General features: G+C 39.0%; 3 protein-coding genes across 4 annotated transcripts in view; 1 reads left to right on the top strand and 2 right to left on the bottom strand.

Moving 5' to 3' along the window:
* The window catches only part of fig4a (FIG4 phosphoinositide 5-phosphatase a), a 35377-nt gene extending 32444 nt beyond the window's left edge, over positions 1-2933 (bottom strand). The window contains exons 1-3 of the mRNA XM_068577331.1: positions 2786-2933; positions 2521-2632; positions 767-865 (exon numbers count right to left, since the gene is read on the bottom strand). Coding sequence (XP_068433432.1) covers positions 767-865; positions 2521-2583 — 162 coding nt within the window. The 5' untranslated portion in view covers positions 2584-2632; positions 2786-2933. The remainder of the gene's footprint in view (positions 1-766; positions 866-2520; positions 2633-2785) is intronic.
* Positions 2934-3190: 257 nt separating this feature from the next.
* On the top strand, positions 3191-15416 carry ak9 (adenylate kinase 9). Of its 2 annotated transcripts, none has more exons than XM_068577355.1 (36): positions 3191-3360; positions 3560-3657; positions 4231-4294; positions 4373-4425; positions 4566-4662; positions 4744-4856; positions 5008-5184; positions 5507-5605; positions 6124-6198; positions 6475-6576; positions 6780-6919; positions 7017-7339; positions 7965-8080; positions 8284-8419; positions 8542-8638; positions 8732-8817; positions 8899-8958; positions 9109-9303; positions 9548-9690; positions 9811-10017; positions 10108-10380; positions 10477-10595; positions 10812-11031; positions 11109-11147; positions 11227-11439; positions 11820-12038; positions 12166-12382; positions 12482-12683; positions 12819-12965; positions 13086-13303; positions 13433-13629; positions 13797-13966; positions 14360-14458; positions 14628-14730; positions 14830-14944; positions 15065-15416. In XM_068577355.1, the coding sequence occupies exons 1-36, from the start codon at positions 3345-3347 to the stop codon at positions 15271-15273; spliced, it is 5157 nt and encodes a 1718-aa protein (XP_068433456.1). In that variant the 5' UTR covers positions 3191-3344; the 3' UTR covers positions 15274-15416. The 2 variants fall into 2 exon arrangements, with proteins under 2 accessions (XP_068433456.1, XP_068433457.1); XM_068577356.1 differs by having other exon boundaries at positions 3192-3360; positions 9814-10017.
* LOC137785833 (required for drug-induced death protein 1-like) lies at positions 15247-18534 on the bottom strand. Its single transcript, XM_068577357.1, has 2 exons — positions 18173-18534; positions 15247-16538 (listed from the first exon to the last, which is right to left on the bottom strand). The coding sequence occupies exons 1-2, from the start codon at positions 18473-18475 to the stop codon at positions 16401-16403; spliced, it is 441 nt and encodes a 146-aa protein (XP_068433458.1). The 5' UTR covers positions 18476-18534; the 3' UTR covers positions 15247-16400.
* Between the last annotated feature and the right edge of the window lie 29 nt (positions 18535-18563).

The following is an 18563-nucleotide window of genomic DNA, read 5'->3' as shown; positions in this document are numbered from 1 at the left end:
GAAGAATTGTAACGAATAAAAAGCAGCTATGAAAGAAATGCAAACCGACCGACAATATAATCGATCATCAATATCACAGATTTCCCAACTTAAATTCTGCACTAAAAGGTGCAACGGAAAAAAAGGCAGTAATGCACTAATCTGCTCTATTATAAAAACAGATCTCCACAGTATTTATTTACGTTTCTTTGGTGAAGCTAAATGCAGTTCTTCTATAAAATGCAACAAGAAGAGAGTTAATCATCATTATCCATCTCAAAAACATAGAGGTTATGTTGTAGGGGTGTATGAAAATATAACACTTGAGGATTGCGACATTATGTTTTGTGATACTTTATCAATCGAAAACACTATTGAATTGTATTAATATTTCACATGCAAAGATTAATGGCAGACAGGTGGCTCTGATTGCACAGAGAGGTAGTGCTATAATGTTGCATGTTACTGAAAAGTGACCTGAGAAAAAGTGAAAAATTAGGCTGCGTTTCCAGCTTCAAATCTGTTCACCTTCACTTCCCCATCACATTCTCAAACATCCACCTTCTGATCATAATCACCCACAATACAAAAAAATCAAATCAAGCTTATAGATCCTGTTAATGAGCAGCGAGAAGAAAAAGGAGGTGCACGCAGCACTCCACAGCTAAGCTGTCACCCATAATACACTTTGGACAGGATGAGTTATTGTATAATGCTATCTGAGCATGCTGTACTGTATTACATAAGTATGTGCATTAGCATACTCTGGTGGAAATTCAGCGCTTACCTTATCATCGATAATGACCAGGTCCTTAGGTTCTGTGCGGTCAATCTTCAGGACTCTGTGTTTGGTCTGTGCCTGATTGGTCCCCACCAAAAAATACCTCTGGAAAGAAACATGAAATCAATATATACTAGAACTATAATGGATTATTATTGTCGAGCTGGTGTTTGACATATGGTTGCTTCTGGGAATATGTACACACTGATCACAACAATAATCCTTTTACTTGTGTGATTGCATAACAACAAAAGGAGGAAAATGTGTTTTAGAGAGGACACATTTTCCAATTTCAATAGACATGTGATTACATGCCAGCTTTCTATAGTGCAGTCCTATTGTTAAAGTCTCCCCACCTCTACGTCTTTTTTCCCCCTATAATGTGCAACGTTTTTTTCTCCACAATGAGTTACCCAAGTAGAAATGAATGTATCAGAAGCCTGTGAAATTACACACAAAAAGAATCATATAATTGTATATGAGAATATACACTGGATTTAGAATAGTTACAGACATTTGGCCATAACACATATTTAATCACAAGGCTGCATTCTAATATGTGCATTGTTAAGATCTGTCTTTCTTGTATGACTTTTTCTCTTAGAGTCATTATTTTTCTCACTCTGGGTTGGGAGATGGCTTAAGATTTTCTGTCCTTGAAAGACCATTCAATTGGAACACCTTGTATCAGTACAGCCCTCAACTATTAGCACCACGTTGTCCTATTCCACACTATCCTACGGACAGTCAGTTCAGCCACTGCTCGGTACAATGGGTCGACAGAGATTCAGTAAAAAATTATGATAGCTAACTGTGACAAATGTTTACCTGCATTATTGTGTAAATATTTGGGAGTTTAAATCAGTCATCAATCACATAATTTAAGTCCCTTATGTAAACACAGGTGTCATTATAGGTTGTTGGGAAAAAAAGGTTTGCTAAATAAAACAACACACAGGATAGAAGCATGTACAATAACTTGTGCATGTCTGCATATTTATACCAAATCAAAACCAAACAAATATTTACAGGTAATTTTGTCTTGTAAATTGTTATTATTCTGACTGTCTAGAGACTATAATTGACACCATAGAGGTCATGGTGAATCAAAGTACTGGGGAATCCCTTAAATACCAAATAATCACAAACACTCTTTGACTGCCATCTAGTGTTTGCTGACTTTCGAAAGCAATCTCCACATACTTCATCTCCCTTGTGTTTACATCTGTAAAGATATGACAGTTAAAAATCATAGCTTAAGTGTGGCTTTCCTACATCAGTAAGATGAGGAAATCCATGACTAGATTCCACATTTCAGAATGGGCAAAAAAAATGCTTTTAACAAGTGATGGATTTGGACTGTGATGGACATGTCAATGTCAGCGATTTGAACATTTAAATGTCCTAAATATTGTCTACTGTAAATAAATAATGTGTCTTTACTTGCAAGGTTCTTTCGGTTGGAACAGCTGGGTAAAGATGTTGTGCTAGGCAGTTCATAGCCCCAGTGTGTGCCTCCAATACCATAACAAACAACACATGGGGGTTAGGTAGGTCCAAAGAAAAAAAATGTGGCATGATCTGGTAACTCTAGTTTGATCAAAACAATAATTTAAAGAAATAGATGTTTCTTCTTCCTCAACCTGTTCTTACAATCAGCTTTCTGTCATGGGATTTAATTGAAAGAGGTGTTATTGGTTACTTGCAGGTGAAACCCAGAAACCAATTGCAGGTGACAATAAAGCGAATTTCGGACTTACAGCTCTGGTCTCATACAGAACCATCCTCTGGACCCCACTGATGGTAGCGGCTGACTGCGGCATTTTTATCCTTGTATTATCCAAACACTCACAAACCACTCGAGAAGACAAGCTGCGAAGCAAACAAAACACAACATAAACATCCATTACTTCCTCATAAAACACTAAAGCGACAAGGCACACTAACGTTAGTTAAACATGACACTTTTAGCCAGTGGCTGCATCTTATTTACGTCCTATTTTCGAGCTAAGCGACGTAACTTACCATTAATTTAGCCAGCTAGCTGCGTTAGCCACAATTCTAATAGTAATACGCATCTCCCCGTGGAGCATAAATAACTCCTTAACGTGTTTGTTTCATTAATTGTGTCTGTAACCTGCCAAGTGATTCCGGGGCTAGCATACAACTGAAAAGTAACGTGACTTTGTTTTAGTCAGGTGACTGTCATGACCGAGCTCTTGTTAACTTGTAAGGTGGCCCGCAAAGCCCAAAAAGCTCGAAAGGACTAAAAATGCAATTTTCAATTGATGATTGCAGTGATCACTTATTGCCTTTCATTGGAAGATAACAACTCAAAGTGTTTATGCCAGGTACAGCTGATAATACAAACTTTTTAACGCAGCAAACTGAGACTCTGACGTCATAAAGTGAGAAGTACTGGCTCCAACGTGGAAGATCCCGCCCCTTTTCAGTTTGTTGGTTGCTGCAGTAACCGTATCGGGTAACTATTAACTTTGGACGGCAAACTTTAGGAAACCTAAAGATAACGTTATCCTAGTAAACAAACGATGACACACGTCTAAACGGGAAAAAGAATATAACAATGAGTCAGAGTAATGGTGAGTAAACTTCAGTTTATATATTACAGAAATTGCCTGTGGTTAATTCATCTTTATATCGGCAATTTGGGGTTAACTTAAATATTTCCGGGTAATGTTACTTGTAAGGCCGTCTGGTAATGTAATGTTACAATAAATTGTCTATTGTTTTGTCTACGACATGTTATTCTTTCTGTATGTTACAATGATATTCAATAAGTTCAAGCAGACAGTATAGTGGACAACCTAATAGAAGATGAAGCTGAGAGAGACAGTCTCCTTGTCAAACCCACCTGCTTCATCATAGTGGGAAGACCGGTATGTCCTTCTTCTTCTACACACACACACACACACACACACACACACACACACACACACACACACACACACACACACACACACACAAACATTATAAAACACAATCAGAAATGGTTTCTAAATACACCTCCATAAATTGTCTTCCTCATGTAAAGCTGAGGATTTTAATCACACCTGTAAAGATTATGAGATGTCCCATCATCATTTGGTATTTTCTATTACGCAATTATGCATGGACCATGAAGCCATTACATCAGAACACACACATTGAGTATCACACATATTATAGTGACCTTACTTTAATAGAATGTTGGGAATTTAGTAAAACAACTCAACTACTTAATAACTGTTACAGGCTATAAGAAGGTAGGTTTATTGTTCACCAAACATTGCTATGTGCAGTTTAAAGACGTTGAGGTTCGAGTCTCCACTCTCCAGCCACAAACACTGTGGAGAGTGCCTCTGGCAGCTCCCACAATTGAGCCACAGTACATCAAAACACTGTCCTTTTTGTCTAATTCTTCCAAATAACCCTGTGACTCGATATGAATTGTGTGGTATTCTTTGTGGCAGGGTGTTGGCAAAACCACCTTGGCCCAAAATATTGCAGAGTCCTGGAAGTGTATCTTAATTGATGGTAAGTACAATTCTTGTATGTCTAGTCCTTGTCCCATATTAATTCAGATATGTTTCATCAGTTTTTATCATTTTTCAGATACAGATCTGCTAAACACACACCTCCAAAATGAAACAAAGGAAGGCATAGAGGTGAGTATCTAAGATTTAGTGATCCTTTTAAACATATATATATATATATATATATATATATATATATATATATATATATATATATATATATATATATATATATATATATATATATACATATGAATTGCTTTTTCTTTTAGCTCTTGAATATCTTATCTGAGGGGAAAAGTGTACCAGAAGACATGGTGCTCCAGCTGATTCTTGCCAAGCTTAACTCACCAGATGTGGAGCACTATGGTAAATCATGAGTATCCAGATTGCACTTTTCAGTCAAAAAAAACTCTGCTTGTACTCGATAATACGTGTATTGTAATACAGGGTATGTACTGAGCTGCTTGCCGTTCATGTCAGAAGAGTGTCTGAAAATTCCTGATCAAATTGAGCTGATCAAAAACCTCAATTTAACTCCTGATTTCATCATCAACATCAAGGTAACTCACATGTCCTCTATTTAGAGTTGTGCATTGCATCAATGGGCAACTGATAAAAGTAATATGTTTCCTTTTTAAATGACCTTGGACACGTTCATATTCTGACAAACGTTCGTACGTCTGTGAACTTAACACTGCCATCCTCCACCAGTGTGCAGACAAGGACCTGGTCCATCGGCTGTCGGGTCTGAAGCAGGATACAGAGACCGGCCAGCTATACAACAGGGAACAGTGGACGCCTAAAGAGGTGTTTAATACGAAAAGGAAGAACAATGATGAGGAGGTGGAGGAGGAGGAGGAGGAAGAGCAGGAGGATCAGGATGAGCAGGTATGGTTAAGGGGAAACACTTCTTTCCACTGGGTTTAACCATTCCTGTCTTTGGTGTTTAGATTATTTTTTTCTCATATTATTTCCTGGAATTCCAAATGTCATCATTATTTGGACTTATTTTGGGTTTGACTTTGTTGTTTTGTTATTAATGATTATATATATATATATATATATATATATATATATATATATATATATATATATATATATATATATATATATATATATATATATATATACATACATATAATTACAGTGCACTTTAATCCTCAAACAAAAAAACCTTTTGGCTTTGTTTTGCTTGCTGGAACCCGAAAAGGACATTCCTGACCCCTTGGTGTGGATGCCAGACTATCTGGCAAGAAATGTTATTCCTAGAATCAACATGTACAAGGACATTATGCTCAAACCATTGGAGGTGAGTTATCCCAAAATATCTTAATGGTTCACACATTACAAAGTTAAACAAACACATAACTTCCCACATATAATGCAACATTAAATTGGGCTAATTATGACATGAAGTTGTGCATTTCTTACACATTATACATTAAGATATTTGTCATTGGATTAAGTACAATCACGCGATAAATATCAGAAACCTCTGATGGGTGTTGATTGCTGTCAAAGGTACTTAATTTCTGTAAAAGTTTAACATTCATCTAAAAAAATAGTATACAGTATCTAAATATGTTATATTCTTCCATTAATGAAAGTTTTGCTATCCTCTGTGGTTTCATGTTTTGTGTGAAGTTGTTACCTGAGATGTAACTGCTGATAAAGAGATGGTCTGACAGAGTCATAGGCAAGGTTGGATGTTCTGTTCTAAAGCAAATCAGGTGAAGGGATAGATGAATTGCTCCCCGAAAAAAGTAAAAACACTGGTTACAAATTTTTTAACCCAGTAAATTTTAAGTTAATTTATATTTTTTTCAGGACTACTTGACAGGTCACAACCCCCGCTACCGGTTGGAGCTCGATGGAAACAACCCACCTGAAGAGCTTCTCTCGGTAAAGACATTAAGGGAGTACATTAACCATATACACTGCTGCAATATTGCAAACATGATAATATAAAATACGATCTTGCATGTCATATGCTGTTAACTTTTATTTTTTTCACCATATTATGTTTTAATTAGTTGGCAATGTTCATCTGGCACTGTTCTAAATGTGATACAGGAGTGCTGTCTGTCTGTGTGTGTGTGTGTGTGAGCATAAATGTACATGTTCAAGTACCCTTTTTTTTTGTGGGCCGATGTATTTTGCTAATTGTTTTGTCTCTAGACCATCATGTACCGTCTTGGATCCATGGCAGTAAAGCGTGTCTGCATTCCATTCCACCTGCAACAGACGGATGATGAAGAATTGCCAGAGGACATTGAGACGGTCTGGCATTAGTGACCATATTTAGATTTCATTTTTGTATATATTATAAATAACCCCCATCTATAAAACACAAAGATGATGGTGTAGCAATAACTGTACCTGTTGGGAGCTTCTTTATATTTTATTCTAGCAGAGATTTCTAACATACTCTTTCCACTAAATCCACAATTAAACTAGTTTAATCCTGAGCATCTCTTTTCCAGGAAGACCTACTGAGAATAATGTCCTCCTCCGGGACAGTGGTCCCTGGCTTTAGGTGGAGAAGGAGCCGCTGGGGCCGAATTTGTCCTGTTGCTCTGAAGGAAGGCAAGATCATTCCTGGCAAGCCTGAATTATCTGTAGGGTGAGTGATCGTTTGTATGCTGTGGCAGATAATCTATCCAGCTTCAAATGACTCTGGGTAAAAATATCTACCAACTCTCATTTCTACCCTTGGGCAGCTTCCAGGACAAACTGTACATCCTCTCATCTCCGGAGGCCTTCCAGAAGTTTGTCACAAATCCCCGGTGGTACTTACTTCCTCTGAAGCCCAGAACCCCTTGCAGAGTTTCCATCATTGGACCTCCGAAGGCAGGGAAGAGCACTCTATGTAAGCTTCTAGCTCAGCACTACAATGCATCGGTGCTTGATATGGAGGTATTGGCGCAACCGTTTCTGGCCAAGTTCGAGCAGGAGAGGCTTGACAAAATCAAAGAGGAGACAACACAGATCGCAATAGAGAAAATCAGGATGAAGATGGAGCCGGATGGTGAGCAGAATTCAGGCAAGTTGAGTTTTGTTGAATATCATTATTTTCACTATCACCTGTATAGTTGTATTATATACAGAATTTTAAAATAGACAACAATGTTATTGTAGCGGCGTTCCGTCTGCGTTGTTCATTGTTAAGCCCTTAAAGCGCTGCAGGCACAGTGAATTCCTTTTCATGCGCAAATGACAGATTGTTTAACTCTTTTCCTTTTATCTTGGATTCATGCAGCAAAGCGTTAACTAAATACACAAATTATAAACTCTGTCACACGGTAGAAAAACTGTATGCTCCCATGCCTAATGCATCTCTTTGTTTTGCACCTGCTGCCGTCATGACGTCATTAAATAAACAAAGAGGGAGTTTCAATTATTAACATAAATACCTTTCAATATATTTAACAAATGTTAGTTCCTGCCCAATGAGCATTATTCAGAAATATATAATTCCGAAATGCCAAGTAACTAATATATACTTGTTGCTCTTACAGTTATTTTTTAGATCCATCCAGTCCATTAAACTACACTGTAGCATTCATATGAACATGTGACTCATGTGTCCCCGAGCTCCAAAAAGCTGTGGACAGCAGTGCTAGCATAATATACCACCTTTGTTTGCAAATTTCTTCTGCTGTTTTCAGTGACAGAGGATCATCCAGAGGTACAAGCCATGGTGCTGTCTGCGCTGGAAGAAGCTATACATATAAGCACAACTCCTTTCGGCCTGCATGAGGTACTGGAGAAGCGTGTAAAAGAGGTATGTCAAAAAATATGTAACATGGCATGAACTGACACAACATTTTTGGTCCTAAAGAATACATTAACATAACATAAATGTTGCCATTTATCCTAAACAGGATGTCAAAGTTAATTCAAATAAATGAACCACCCAAAGAATTTGGCTTGAAATGGGATATATATCCATCACATCTATAAACAGCTTGAATTTTGATGTTACAGATTGAAGCGGCTGAAACTGATGCTGGCTGGGTGCTTGACAACTTTCCCAAGAACTTTAATGAAATGGAAACCTTAAAGCAAGCTGGAATCCTGCCAGAAATCGTTTTCTGTCTCAGAGATAGTAGTAGCAATCAGGGTACGAGACACAGAAACGGTGCATCACCAACAAAAAGTTATTTTATTTGAAAATGAAAACTTAAGTATATATTTAAGTTCTATCAGTGTTCATGTATCGTTGCATTTCAATATGTTGAACAGTTTTGAAGAGATTGTACGAGGCAAACAAGGACACCGTGGACATGGCAATAAGGAAGACAATGCAGGACAATCAATCTGAGAAGGAGAAACAGGCCTTGTGAGTGCAGGTGTAATGTTGCTGTCAAAGTTGTTATATCTGACATGTATTGTTTATGCAGCTGTTGTTGTGCTTAATTGCTGATCATTTTAGAAACCAGAAAGAGCCAGAATCAGAGGTAGAAGCCGAGCCTGAGGAGCTGCAAACAAATCTAGAGACAGTTGTTGAAGAGACCGAAGGTACCAAGTGTGTGTCTAAAGCAGCCGAAATTCTCCTTGATCTTGCAGAATTTAACCCACATAAATTAATTTCCTTTGTAGGAAATACCAATAGATCTGACACTACCAGCCCTGCAAATCCTGCCATTATCGAAAATACAGGTGAGACATTTTTATGACACTCTATTGTTTCAAATCCTTCATTTTCAAAACATACTGTATGTAAGCACCCTTAAAGCAGCTTTGAACTAAATACATTTTCTCTCTCTGTTTTAAACTTTCCATCTCCTTCTACATTTTGTGTTGCTCAAGCTGAGGTGCTACCTGATCATTGGGACCTGGGATACCCAGACGGCCCGGAGATGAATGAATATAAACTGCAACTGCAAAAGTTTGTGTCTGAATGGGGCCAAATGCAGCCTGCGTTAACTGTCGTCGACTCAGTACTGGAGATTGGCGAAAAAAGCCCTGAGGACCTGCTTCGAGAGATGGTGTTTGTAATGGAGAGTGAGTGTAACCTTTCTTAAAGTATCAATCACAGTCTTGAATGTTTTGTTACTCCACAAACCTTATCTTTTTATTTGGCCAGAATGGAATGTCAGGTTTCAAGTAAATTAATTCTAACTATAACTTACATGTGACGGATAGATTGGTAATGGTTTATCTAATAATGTGACTACTGCTGATACCAAATGTTGTATTTGGTAAGTAAAACTCTAAATCCAATCGGGTTTACATACATGATTTTCAGAACCCTTTGAGTACGTACCTTGGGAGCTGTCAGCAATGGATCTGGATGAGGAGGCAGAGGATATCGATGTCTTAACTGAGCTGGAGAGAGGCAAGGAAAGCAGCAGTGACAGTGACAATGACGCAGCTGAGGAGGAGATTGAAGTCAGTAAATAAGTAATTTTCTACTTCATAAACTGGTTTATAATGCAACAATCAAAGATACTGCAGATACAGGCCTGTTTTACTGCTTTGTCATCAGCATTTCCTTCCCCTCAATGAAAGCAGGGTGACACAACATTCAAGAGGTTATTAGGCGATACCCAACATTTCTGCCCTGTGGCCTTGAAAGAAAATAATGTCCTGTTTCCGTGTACGGATGAAATTGCTGCCAAATACCGTGAGAAGACCTTCTACTTCTCAAGCATCGAAGCCAGGGACTCCTTCCTTCAAGACCCTGTTGAATTTGTTGCACAGACTGAGCCGCTCAAGGTACAAGCTGAACTAAGTAGAGAAAGAAAAAGTCAAAGTAAGAAATGCAAATAAAATCCCTAACCATCTTCTTATCACCTTGCATCTAAGCCTCCTGTCCTGCGAATCTTTTTGCTTGGTACCCGAGGGTCCGGCAAGACCACTCATGGTGACTGGCTTGCCCAGCAGCTGGGCATCTTTCATATTCAGTTCAGAGAGCAACTCCAAATGCTCATCATGGCCACGACAAAGAAGCGGGTACCTTATGCTGATGAGGTAGAGTCCTCAGAGGATTCTAAGGAGTTGGAGGCCCAAATAAGGGAGGCCATGGGGGAGGAGGTCGAGAGGGAAACGAAGGAGACGGACGAGATAGATGGCGCGAAGGTCAGCTTTCGATAAACTTCCCTGTAGCAAGATTTCCAGTATTATGGTGCCGGCAAGGATTATAATAATGTGAAATATGTTGTGTCTCTGCAACAGGAAGTGGTTCTGACTGATGAGGAATTGGCAATCCAAGCCTACCTGTCTGATGGAGATCCACTGACTCCAGAGATCCTGGATATGGTTATCGCACCATATTGGAAACATGAGCCATACATGTAGGTGTACACAAACACAAAATATATTCTCTTCCCTGATTCCTATTTATTGTAATTAATATAATGTACAGTAATATTATCTCAGCAAGAGGGCTAAGAAGGCTCACATACAGATCTTTCATACGTATACACTTCCATACATATTTTACACTTATTTACCTAAATTACTTACCTAAAAAAAAATCTTAGTTGACCATACCATTCTCTATCTTGAAGATCTACAGGTTTTATTTTGGAGGGCTTCCCTCAAAATTCTGAAGAGGTGCAGTACATGTTGCAGAAACAGCTTTTCCCTGACGTTGCGGTAATAATGGGGGTGGATGTCACAGATATCCAGAAACGTTTGTTGCCAAAATACTTGGAGAGCTGGCGTGAGCAGTGCAACCATCGTGACGCACAGCTGCACCTCCTTCGTTGTCTGCGTGAGAAGAGCAGGGTAAGCAAGTGACAACTCCTGACAGTGACTATAAATTGTGTATAAGCATTCAGCCCAAGTAATTGTTGTTGGTACAGGAGGAAAACATTGCCTTGAGAAGGGCTGAACTCACAAAGGTAAACAAACCCATTATTACCACTGTCATTCCCTCTGCACCACTGCTTAACCTTCCTTCCTCCTATCTCCAACTCCCAGGCCAAATATCATGAGTATGAACAAGACGATGACGTAGATGAAGTTGCCAGTAACATAGATGATGGGATAGAGGCCGTGCTGGATGAGGAGTTTCCTTCAGAGGAAAACGAAGACATGGAGGATAGGGAGACTCTGGAGTCAGCGTCTGAGAGGCTGCAGATGGAGATAGCAGATCGATATGAGAAGGATGAAAACAGCCTTAGTAACGTGATGGTACAAAGACACAAAACCTAATGAAGTAGCCAGACATACACATTTAATACCCTGTTTTATTATTTCATTTTGGGACAGTTTGGAGAATCACACAGAAGTTACATGAGATTTACATTAGTTTCACAATAGTCATGACGAGACGTTACCATTAAATCTGACTCTAAAAAGTATTTCAGGATCTTCGGTTGTTGGATGAGATACTTACAGCCATTCAAACAATTTACATTCTGATTACAATAACACATCCTTTGACTTTACAGAGACACACGTTGGGTCTAGGATAAACCTGATGTGACTTTATGTGGTCTGCATAATGTGCATTCACGTATTGTAATTTTCCTTATACTGATATATTCTGCTTTGTTCTGTTCTATCATCAGGAGTTCCTGAGTGAACTGAACATACCCAAAATCTTGATCACAGCCTCTTGCAAGCCCCGTATTGTGCGGTATCGGCTGCTCCAGGAAATCCAGCCCCTGCTGATCAACAGGGAGTCCCTCTTCCAAAGATGCCAACCCATCTCATACAGCCTGGCACATAAGCTGCTGCTGTTCTCTATTAAGTTCTACAGTGCCTTTGGCTGCTGGGATCCCATACAGGTCAGTCTTAATTTAGGAATGGCCACTATGTTTTTCTTGGCATGAGTTTTATTTCAAATGTTTGCATGACTATTGTGTACATAATGTATTTCATACTGTTTTCTATACAATTGTCCACATTCAACAGCGATACAATGACAGAGATGTGTTCCAGCCTCTACAGTGGCCTCTCAACACCACACATCCCGTAATCTTCCATCAGTATATCTACTTCTTTGCGTCTAAGGAGAACCGCAACATATTTATGCTGAACCCCTTAAAGTACCTCAGGCAGCCAAAGCCCATTCCGTCCCTTCCTGTTAAAATAGCAATCCTTGGACCACCCAAATCTGGAAAAACCACTGGTAAGAAAGCCGAGAAATTATTCACACAGAGATGTTTATTTTGCACTTTCTCAAACATTTATCACTTTTCTTTTTTTTCAATTTGCTTTAACTCTCCAGTGGCCCAGATGTTGGCTCGGCAATATGGCTTGGTCTGTCTGTCTATTTGCAGTGTTATGCGTATGGTGCTGAACAATCATGAGAACACTGATCTGGTTGTCCAGATGAAAAAGCATCTCTCTCAGGGATTTACTGTGCCTGATGAACTGGCCCTGCAGTGTCTGGAGGTAGTGCTCATGAGCTCGGTCTGCAGCAATCAAGGGTAAGTTGGAGGCAACTTTTACATTATAATACCTTTGGGACTTTGTTTGTTTCAAGCCAAAGTCTTTATTCTTCTCAAGACACATTTATTGCTGCTTGGGGGTGTTTGAGAAGACAATATTTAATGGCATCCCAGGTACGTGTTGGATGGCTTTCCAAATACACTTAAGCAGTCAGAGCTGATTGGGTCTCGGAGTATCATTCCCATGATATGTGTTGAGCTGGAGATGGACACGGTGGAGGTGCTGAAGAGAGGCCTTCTGGACAAGATGAAGCCCAACAAGTTAGTGTGAAAACACACACCACTAGCAACTATAATCAGCTTTATAAATACACATCGGAAATCACAAGTATGTGAGCTGATTAAACATGTTGTGTACCCCTCTCAATCCTCCGACTGCAGGCCTCACCTGACACCTGACAGCTCAAAGATCCTCCACATTCGCAACTCCTGTTACAATCAGGAGATGGAACATATTAGAAAACACTTCCAACAACACTATCAGAACTGGATCCCACTGGATGGCTTGAAGAGCAAATGGTGGATCTGGATACACATAATAAAGGAGATCAGCATCAGCATGAGATATATCTCCAACTACCTGGAAAGAGTGTGCATCAGTAAGTACTAGAAGCTTATGCAGACATCAGCTCAGCAGGGCTTTTTACACTTTTTATTGCCAAACCAGTAAAAACTTACATTTAATCTATAAACACAGTTCATCCACTCTTATTTTATTATTTTTCAAGGGAAAGCAGCATCCATCAACAGAATGTGCATCACACCGAGGGAGCTGCAACGTCGGCTTGGAGAGTTTGGCTATTACTGCCCCGTCTGCCTGGCTCTACATTACCACCTGGTGGACTGCTCAGAGATCACAGCCTTAACTCATGCAGCTGAGTACTGTGGACGCTATTACAAGATGTGTAGCCAAAGCCATTTAGAGGTCAGTGTGGAGCCAACAGCTCGTCCAAATAAACAGACTTCCCGCTTATTTGTATATAATACTGTGAAAACGTGAAGAATAAACAAAATACACATATTCTAAAAGTTGCATTTTTATTAGCGGTTTTAACAAATATGTTGTATTACCGGTGACTCTCTTAACTACAGCGGTTCCTCATCGCACCGGATCTTTTTGTGCCTCCTGGCTGCAAACACACTCTCCCGCAACCCCACCTGCTGCCAAGCAAGATAACTGAGAATCAGGTGAAAAACATGTTCCCACAGCAAGTTGAGATGAAGGGCTTCTGCCCCGTCACTTATCTGGATGGAAAGCAAAGGTACGTTATATTGAACATTGCATGGGTATTCACCCAAAAAATGTCAAAATCTACCTGTGGCACAAGCATATGATGGTTCATTTTTTTCTCATTTCTTGAGAAAACATTTTCTAAAACCCCAAACAAAATAAGTCTGTACAAAGGGCTTCATGTGTGCACAGAAATATGTATGAACAACATGTGCTATGTACCAACCAAAAAGCTATTTAAAGTGTGAGTAGAAACAAATACAACTCTAATACATGATTGGCATTATTTTATTAGAGGTTTTGCCAACATAAATAGAAGGAACATGTCAAGCGGACTTAATTTGTGTCAGATCTCTTCTTAGTGCCTACAACTCTTTACTGTATGAGATAGTTCTCTTTTCACGAAAGGTTTACTTGTCCTTAGGTATGAAAATCTGGTTCAAGGAAAGATGGAATTTGCTGTCGAATACCGAGAAAGGATCTACATTTTTGAGTCAAAGCAGAAACGGGACAAGTTTTTGAGGTGCGGCGCTTATGTCTTTGTATATTTCAGAAACATTTTGTAAGTCATGTGTTCTTGGTGCATATCAATAATATCTCAAAGTTTAACAGTACTTGTATTAAAGTAAGGGTGGTATTATTTGGTCATCACAGATAGTATACTGAGCAGTGTTGAAATATGATCTTTTAAGGACTCCTGAAGTTTACTGGGACCAGAAGATGCCCAATAAAGTTCCTCCTCTCGGTGAACCTATACCCCTCACCTCCCTTCCAACGTTGGGCTATCTGGAACAGGTCAGACACAAACTCAAACATACCATTTGATGTATGCATATTTCACAAGGATCTTGGACATTTGCCCTGCTTGAGTGAAGTCTCTATATTTTTTATTAGGGTGTGTCAGTATCAGTCATCAAGGCAATGACAGCGGTTGGGTGTCTCAAACCAAAGTACCCCTTCCTCAGTATAAAGCGGTCAGCCCTCCTCTATGTGGCCTTGTATCTGAAAGGTAGGCAGGGTGCCAAGGCTGCCTTCAGCCAAAAGGAAATAGTGTGTGGGAATTGCTTGAACTTAAATAAGTATGTCAACTAGTTCATGTTTTAATGAATTAAATGTTGTGTTTTTAAAGCTTTCAACAACAAGAGCACAGACCAGACCCGCAAGCAGTACAAAAAGAAGCTGGCCTTGTTTGAAGAGAATTGTGCGCTCATTCCCTACCTGAGCACCACGATGAGAGGGAACTACCGGTCTCCCAGTGAGCGTCCCATTGACTTTGAGTTCAAACTAAAAAGGTTTCTGGCCTTAGGGGAATCGCCAGTTGCCAACAGTGTGCTGTAGCTGTGCTACTTCACATTGTGTGTTAATATTGTGTGACAACAAAGGCAAATGAAAGCAATAAGAGTTTATTTTATACATGTCACACAATTCTGTTTTCTTTTTATTAGCTTGCGTCTTCATAATAAATAAGATTCTGGAAATTACAGGTTTGTTATTGTATGACGTTATTGTATTTTCACACTTCTTTGTCTCCCATTAACAAATGATTTTCTTTTGCTGCGCAGTTTATTAACCTACAAATATCATGTCAAGGAAAAGATTCAAACTGAACAAACTCATACACGTACAGAAACACTGAAATGTTCGAAACTCCCTCCAAGCGTCACACCACAACATTAACTCTAACCCCAATCTGAGGATCATCTTCAACGTGATATCCAAAGCCTTCTAAACCACATCAGTCATCAGGAGTCTGCTGGCCATTTGGTTGATGCTGAGATGGGTTGAGTATTGCAAAATGCTCCTGAGATCAGTGGTCTAGTTGGCAGGATTTCTTCCTGCGTGTGCCAGTCCACACCCTTTCAGTCTTGCTTTACTCGTACTTAACTGAGGATTTGCCATGATTCACCTTATCTGGTCACTACAGAAAATGTTCCAGTCATTTCTGTCCTGCTGCAGATACCACATCCCAACATAATCACTCTGGAAACATGCAAACAACAGCGAGATGCTTGATGAAAAAGCAGCACATCTTTTTCATGGCTTAATACACACATGAGCAATATGTGATTAAGGTTTAAGGAGTACTTAGAAAAAGGGTAATACAGTATAGTATGACGGCTACAACAATTGATGAGATCAAAATGTCACAGCAAGAAAAGCCCAGGTGTAAAAAAAATATGTTTTGATAAAATATAGATTTCCAAAACAATTGGTTAGAACATGATTATTTTTTATAGTAAATACTTTAATGGCTCAAAATGTCTGCTGTGAAAAAAAAACACCTTGTTGTGCTTAGAGCACAAAAATAATATTTTGATTTTTTTTAAACATATAAAAAATCAACTTAAAATACTTTTAAAACATTCTAAACATATAAAACATCTCTGGTCAGTGTCTTTGGGTTAACTGGTGAGTGGCCACAGTGCAGTATGCATTGTAACCAGCGGAAGGGCACGTGGCTGAGGTCAGGTCGTGTTTCTGCCCGGGTGAAAGTCAGGGACAAAAGTAGCAGCCACCGTGATTGGAGTCGAGTAGATGAGGGCAAAATTGTACAGGCCGAGCATTAGACACTTCCAGGTGCAGCGCAGGGCCTTGCCAACATTCTGAAAGACAAACATACGTTCATAAATCTGCTAAATCATCAATTCTGCAGACAATGAAGCTGTAATCTATATTCTAAGAAAGCTGCTGGTGAATGAAACCACACAGCCATGTCATTGTCACCTGTATTCTCACCCACCGCAGTGATTGTGAGAGAATTAGGTTAAACAAATATGGGAATTAAGGGTTGACATGAATTCAGGCAGAAGCTGTTTGGCGAAAACCTGCTCATGTGGGACTTTGGAACAATAGCTCCACAGGAGGGGAGGTGCAGTCTCTATTTATCCCTAAAATGTAAACAAAAAGCCCAGTGAACACTATTGTCTGCTCTACGATTTGAACAGGAACTGCCTAAGGGGCTGAAGCGGATACAGGATGTCAGATGTTTTAGAAAAATAGCAAAAACAATCCTACTTACAGAGGAAAGCATGTAAAAATGACTCTCCTCGCCAGTAGAACATATTTAAACTTAAAACTGATTATGGAGTCAAGTACCAAACTAACGACATAATAATAGTGTAAATATTACAAACAGTATGGTTATTGCTTGACAACTCCAAACATTTTTATTGGACCTTGATTGAAGAATAATGTATTGAATTAGTCAAGAATCAACTTTTAGGTAGTTTATAAATAACTTTATGAGATGCTTATCTGACATTCTGGACATGAAAAACATAAGTCTGTTATTGCCTGGTATTTACATGAATACCAGCTCCCTGATAAAAGTATTGTGGTAATGTTGGGATCACACTTCATGGTCCACCTCCCTATAAATCACAGTGTTGAAGACTGCTGATGTAGGGAAAGGTGATCTTGACTCATTGACTTCAGGTAAAACATGCATCTGCAATAATTTCATTATTTTTAGTCAACCAATAGTGTAGATTCCTTAACTTAGTGGTTCCACATATTTTCAATAATCAACAATGTATTAGAATAATTTCATTGAAGCTGATTGATCAATGCCAAGTTGTGTTCCCATTTTAACTTACCCAAATGGAAACAAATGTTGATTAATCAAGGATCTTCATTCAAGAAATACAGTTCATATTCACTGAACATGAACAAAATTAAAAACTATTCTTTTCTTTTTTAAATGGTATCATTTTCATTGTAATATTTCCAGTGTAAATATGACTACAGTCACTATAACGCTACATCCATTTATGCATACGTTCGGAAGTTGAGTCAAACACCCAACTATAATTATATAAAACTGGATATTTACAGTACGATAACATTATTGCAGCCAACTAATCCACTAATAAAAGTCTGTTAATCTTCAATACAAAGATTGCCTGACCACCGATAAACATGAATACTGATGAATTTTTATGACTCGTTAATAATCACAAACTAAAGGGGAATTCAGCAACAGCATAGAACAGAAATGACAAATATAGCCGACATACTGAGCCAATTCAACAATTTTGGGATCATTTGCAGCATCGTGGTGGCAATAGATGTGTGGTTTCTATGGGTTTGCTATTTTTCCAATCGTGTATCTATTAAAACAATTTGATTGAGGCTGAAAAATGCCATGTTGAAAACAGTCTAACTTTTATTGTACCTTAATAGTTTAATTTGCATTGAATATAAACAATTGAAGAAATTGTAAAGCAAGAAGACCAACCTTCTTGACTTTTTTGTATTTTTCTTTCTTCCTCTTTTTCTTCTCTTCTTTGGCCGTGACTCGCGCCTCCTCATCCACCAGTGGCTCATACCTCTCTGGCAGAAAGGCAAAATGAACTTCTTTGTGGCTCCTCTCATTTTGTCGGCCGTCCTCTGCCACTGACTGGTCGTCACTGTGGTCAGAGTGATACGGACTCTCCTGGTGATCCACATGCCGTTGATATTTTGCTGCTCGCACATTTAAAGTTTCACCTGATGCAGAATTCCCGTCGAACAACCTCAATGGAAGAGTTTTGGGCTTCATGTTGTCTGCTTGTTGTGGCTCTCTGGGATGTAGTACAAAGTACCACTTTCCTCAGGAGGTCAGGTATGTTGTCAACAGACGTTATGTG

Source organism: Clinocottus analis, unplaced genomic scaffold, assembly GCF_023055335.1.
Source record: "Clinocottus analis isolate CAN_PGR_092001 unplaced genomic scaffold, fCliAna1.0.p SCAF_15, whole genome shotgun sequence".
Classification (NCBI taxonomy): Eukaryota; Metazoa; Chordata; class Actinopteri; order Perciformes; family Cottidae; genus Clinocottus; species Clinocottus analis.
The sequence above is the reverse complement of the archived record's forward strand: the minus strand, read 5'-3'. Positions and strand labels throughout refer to the sequence as shown.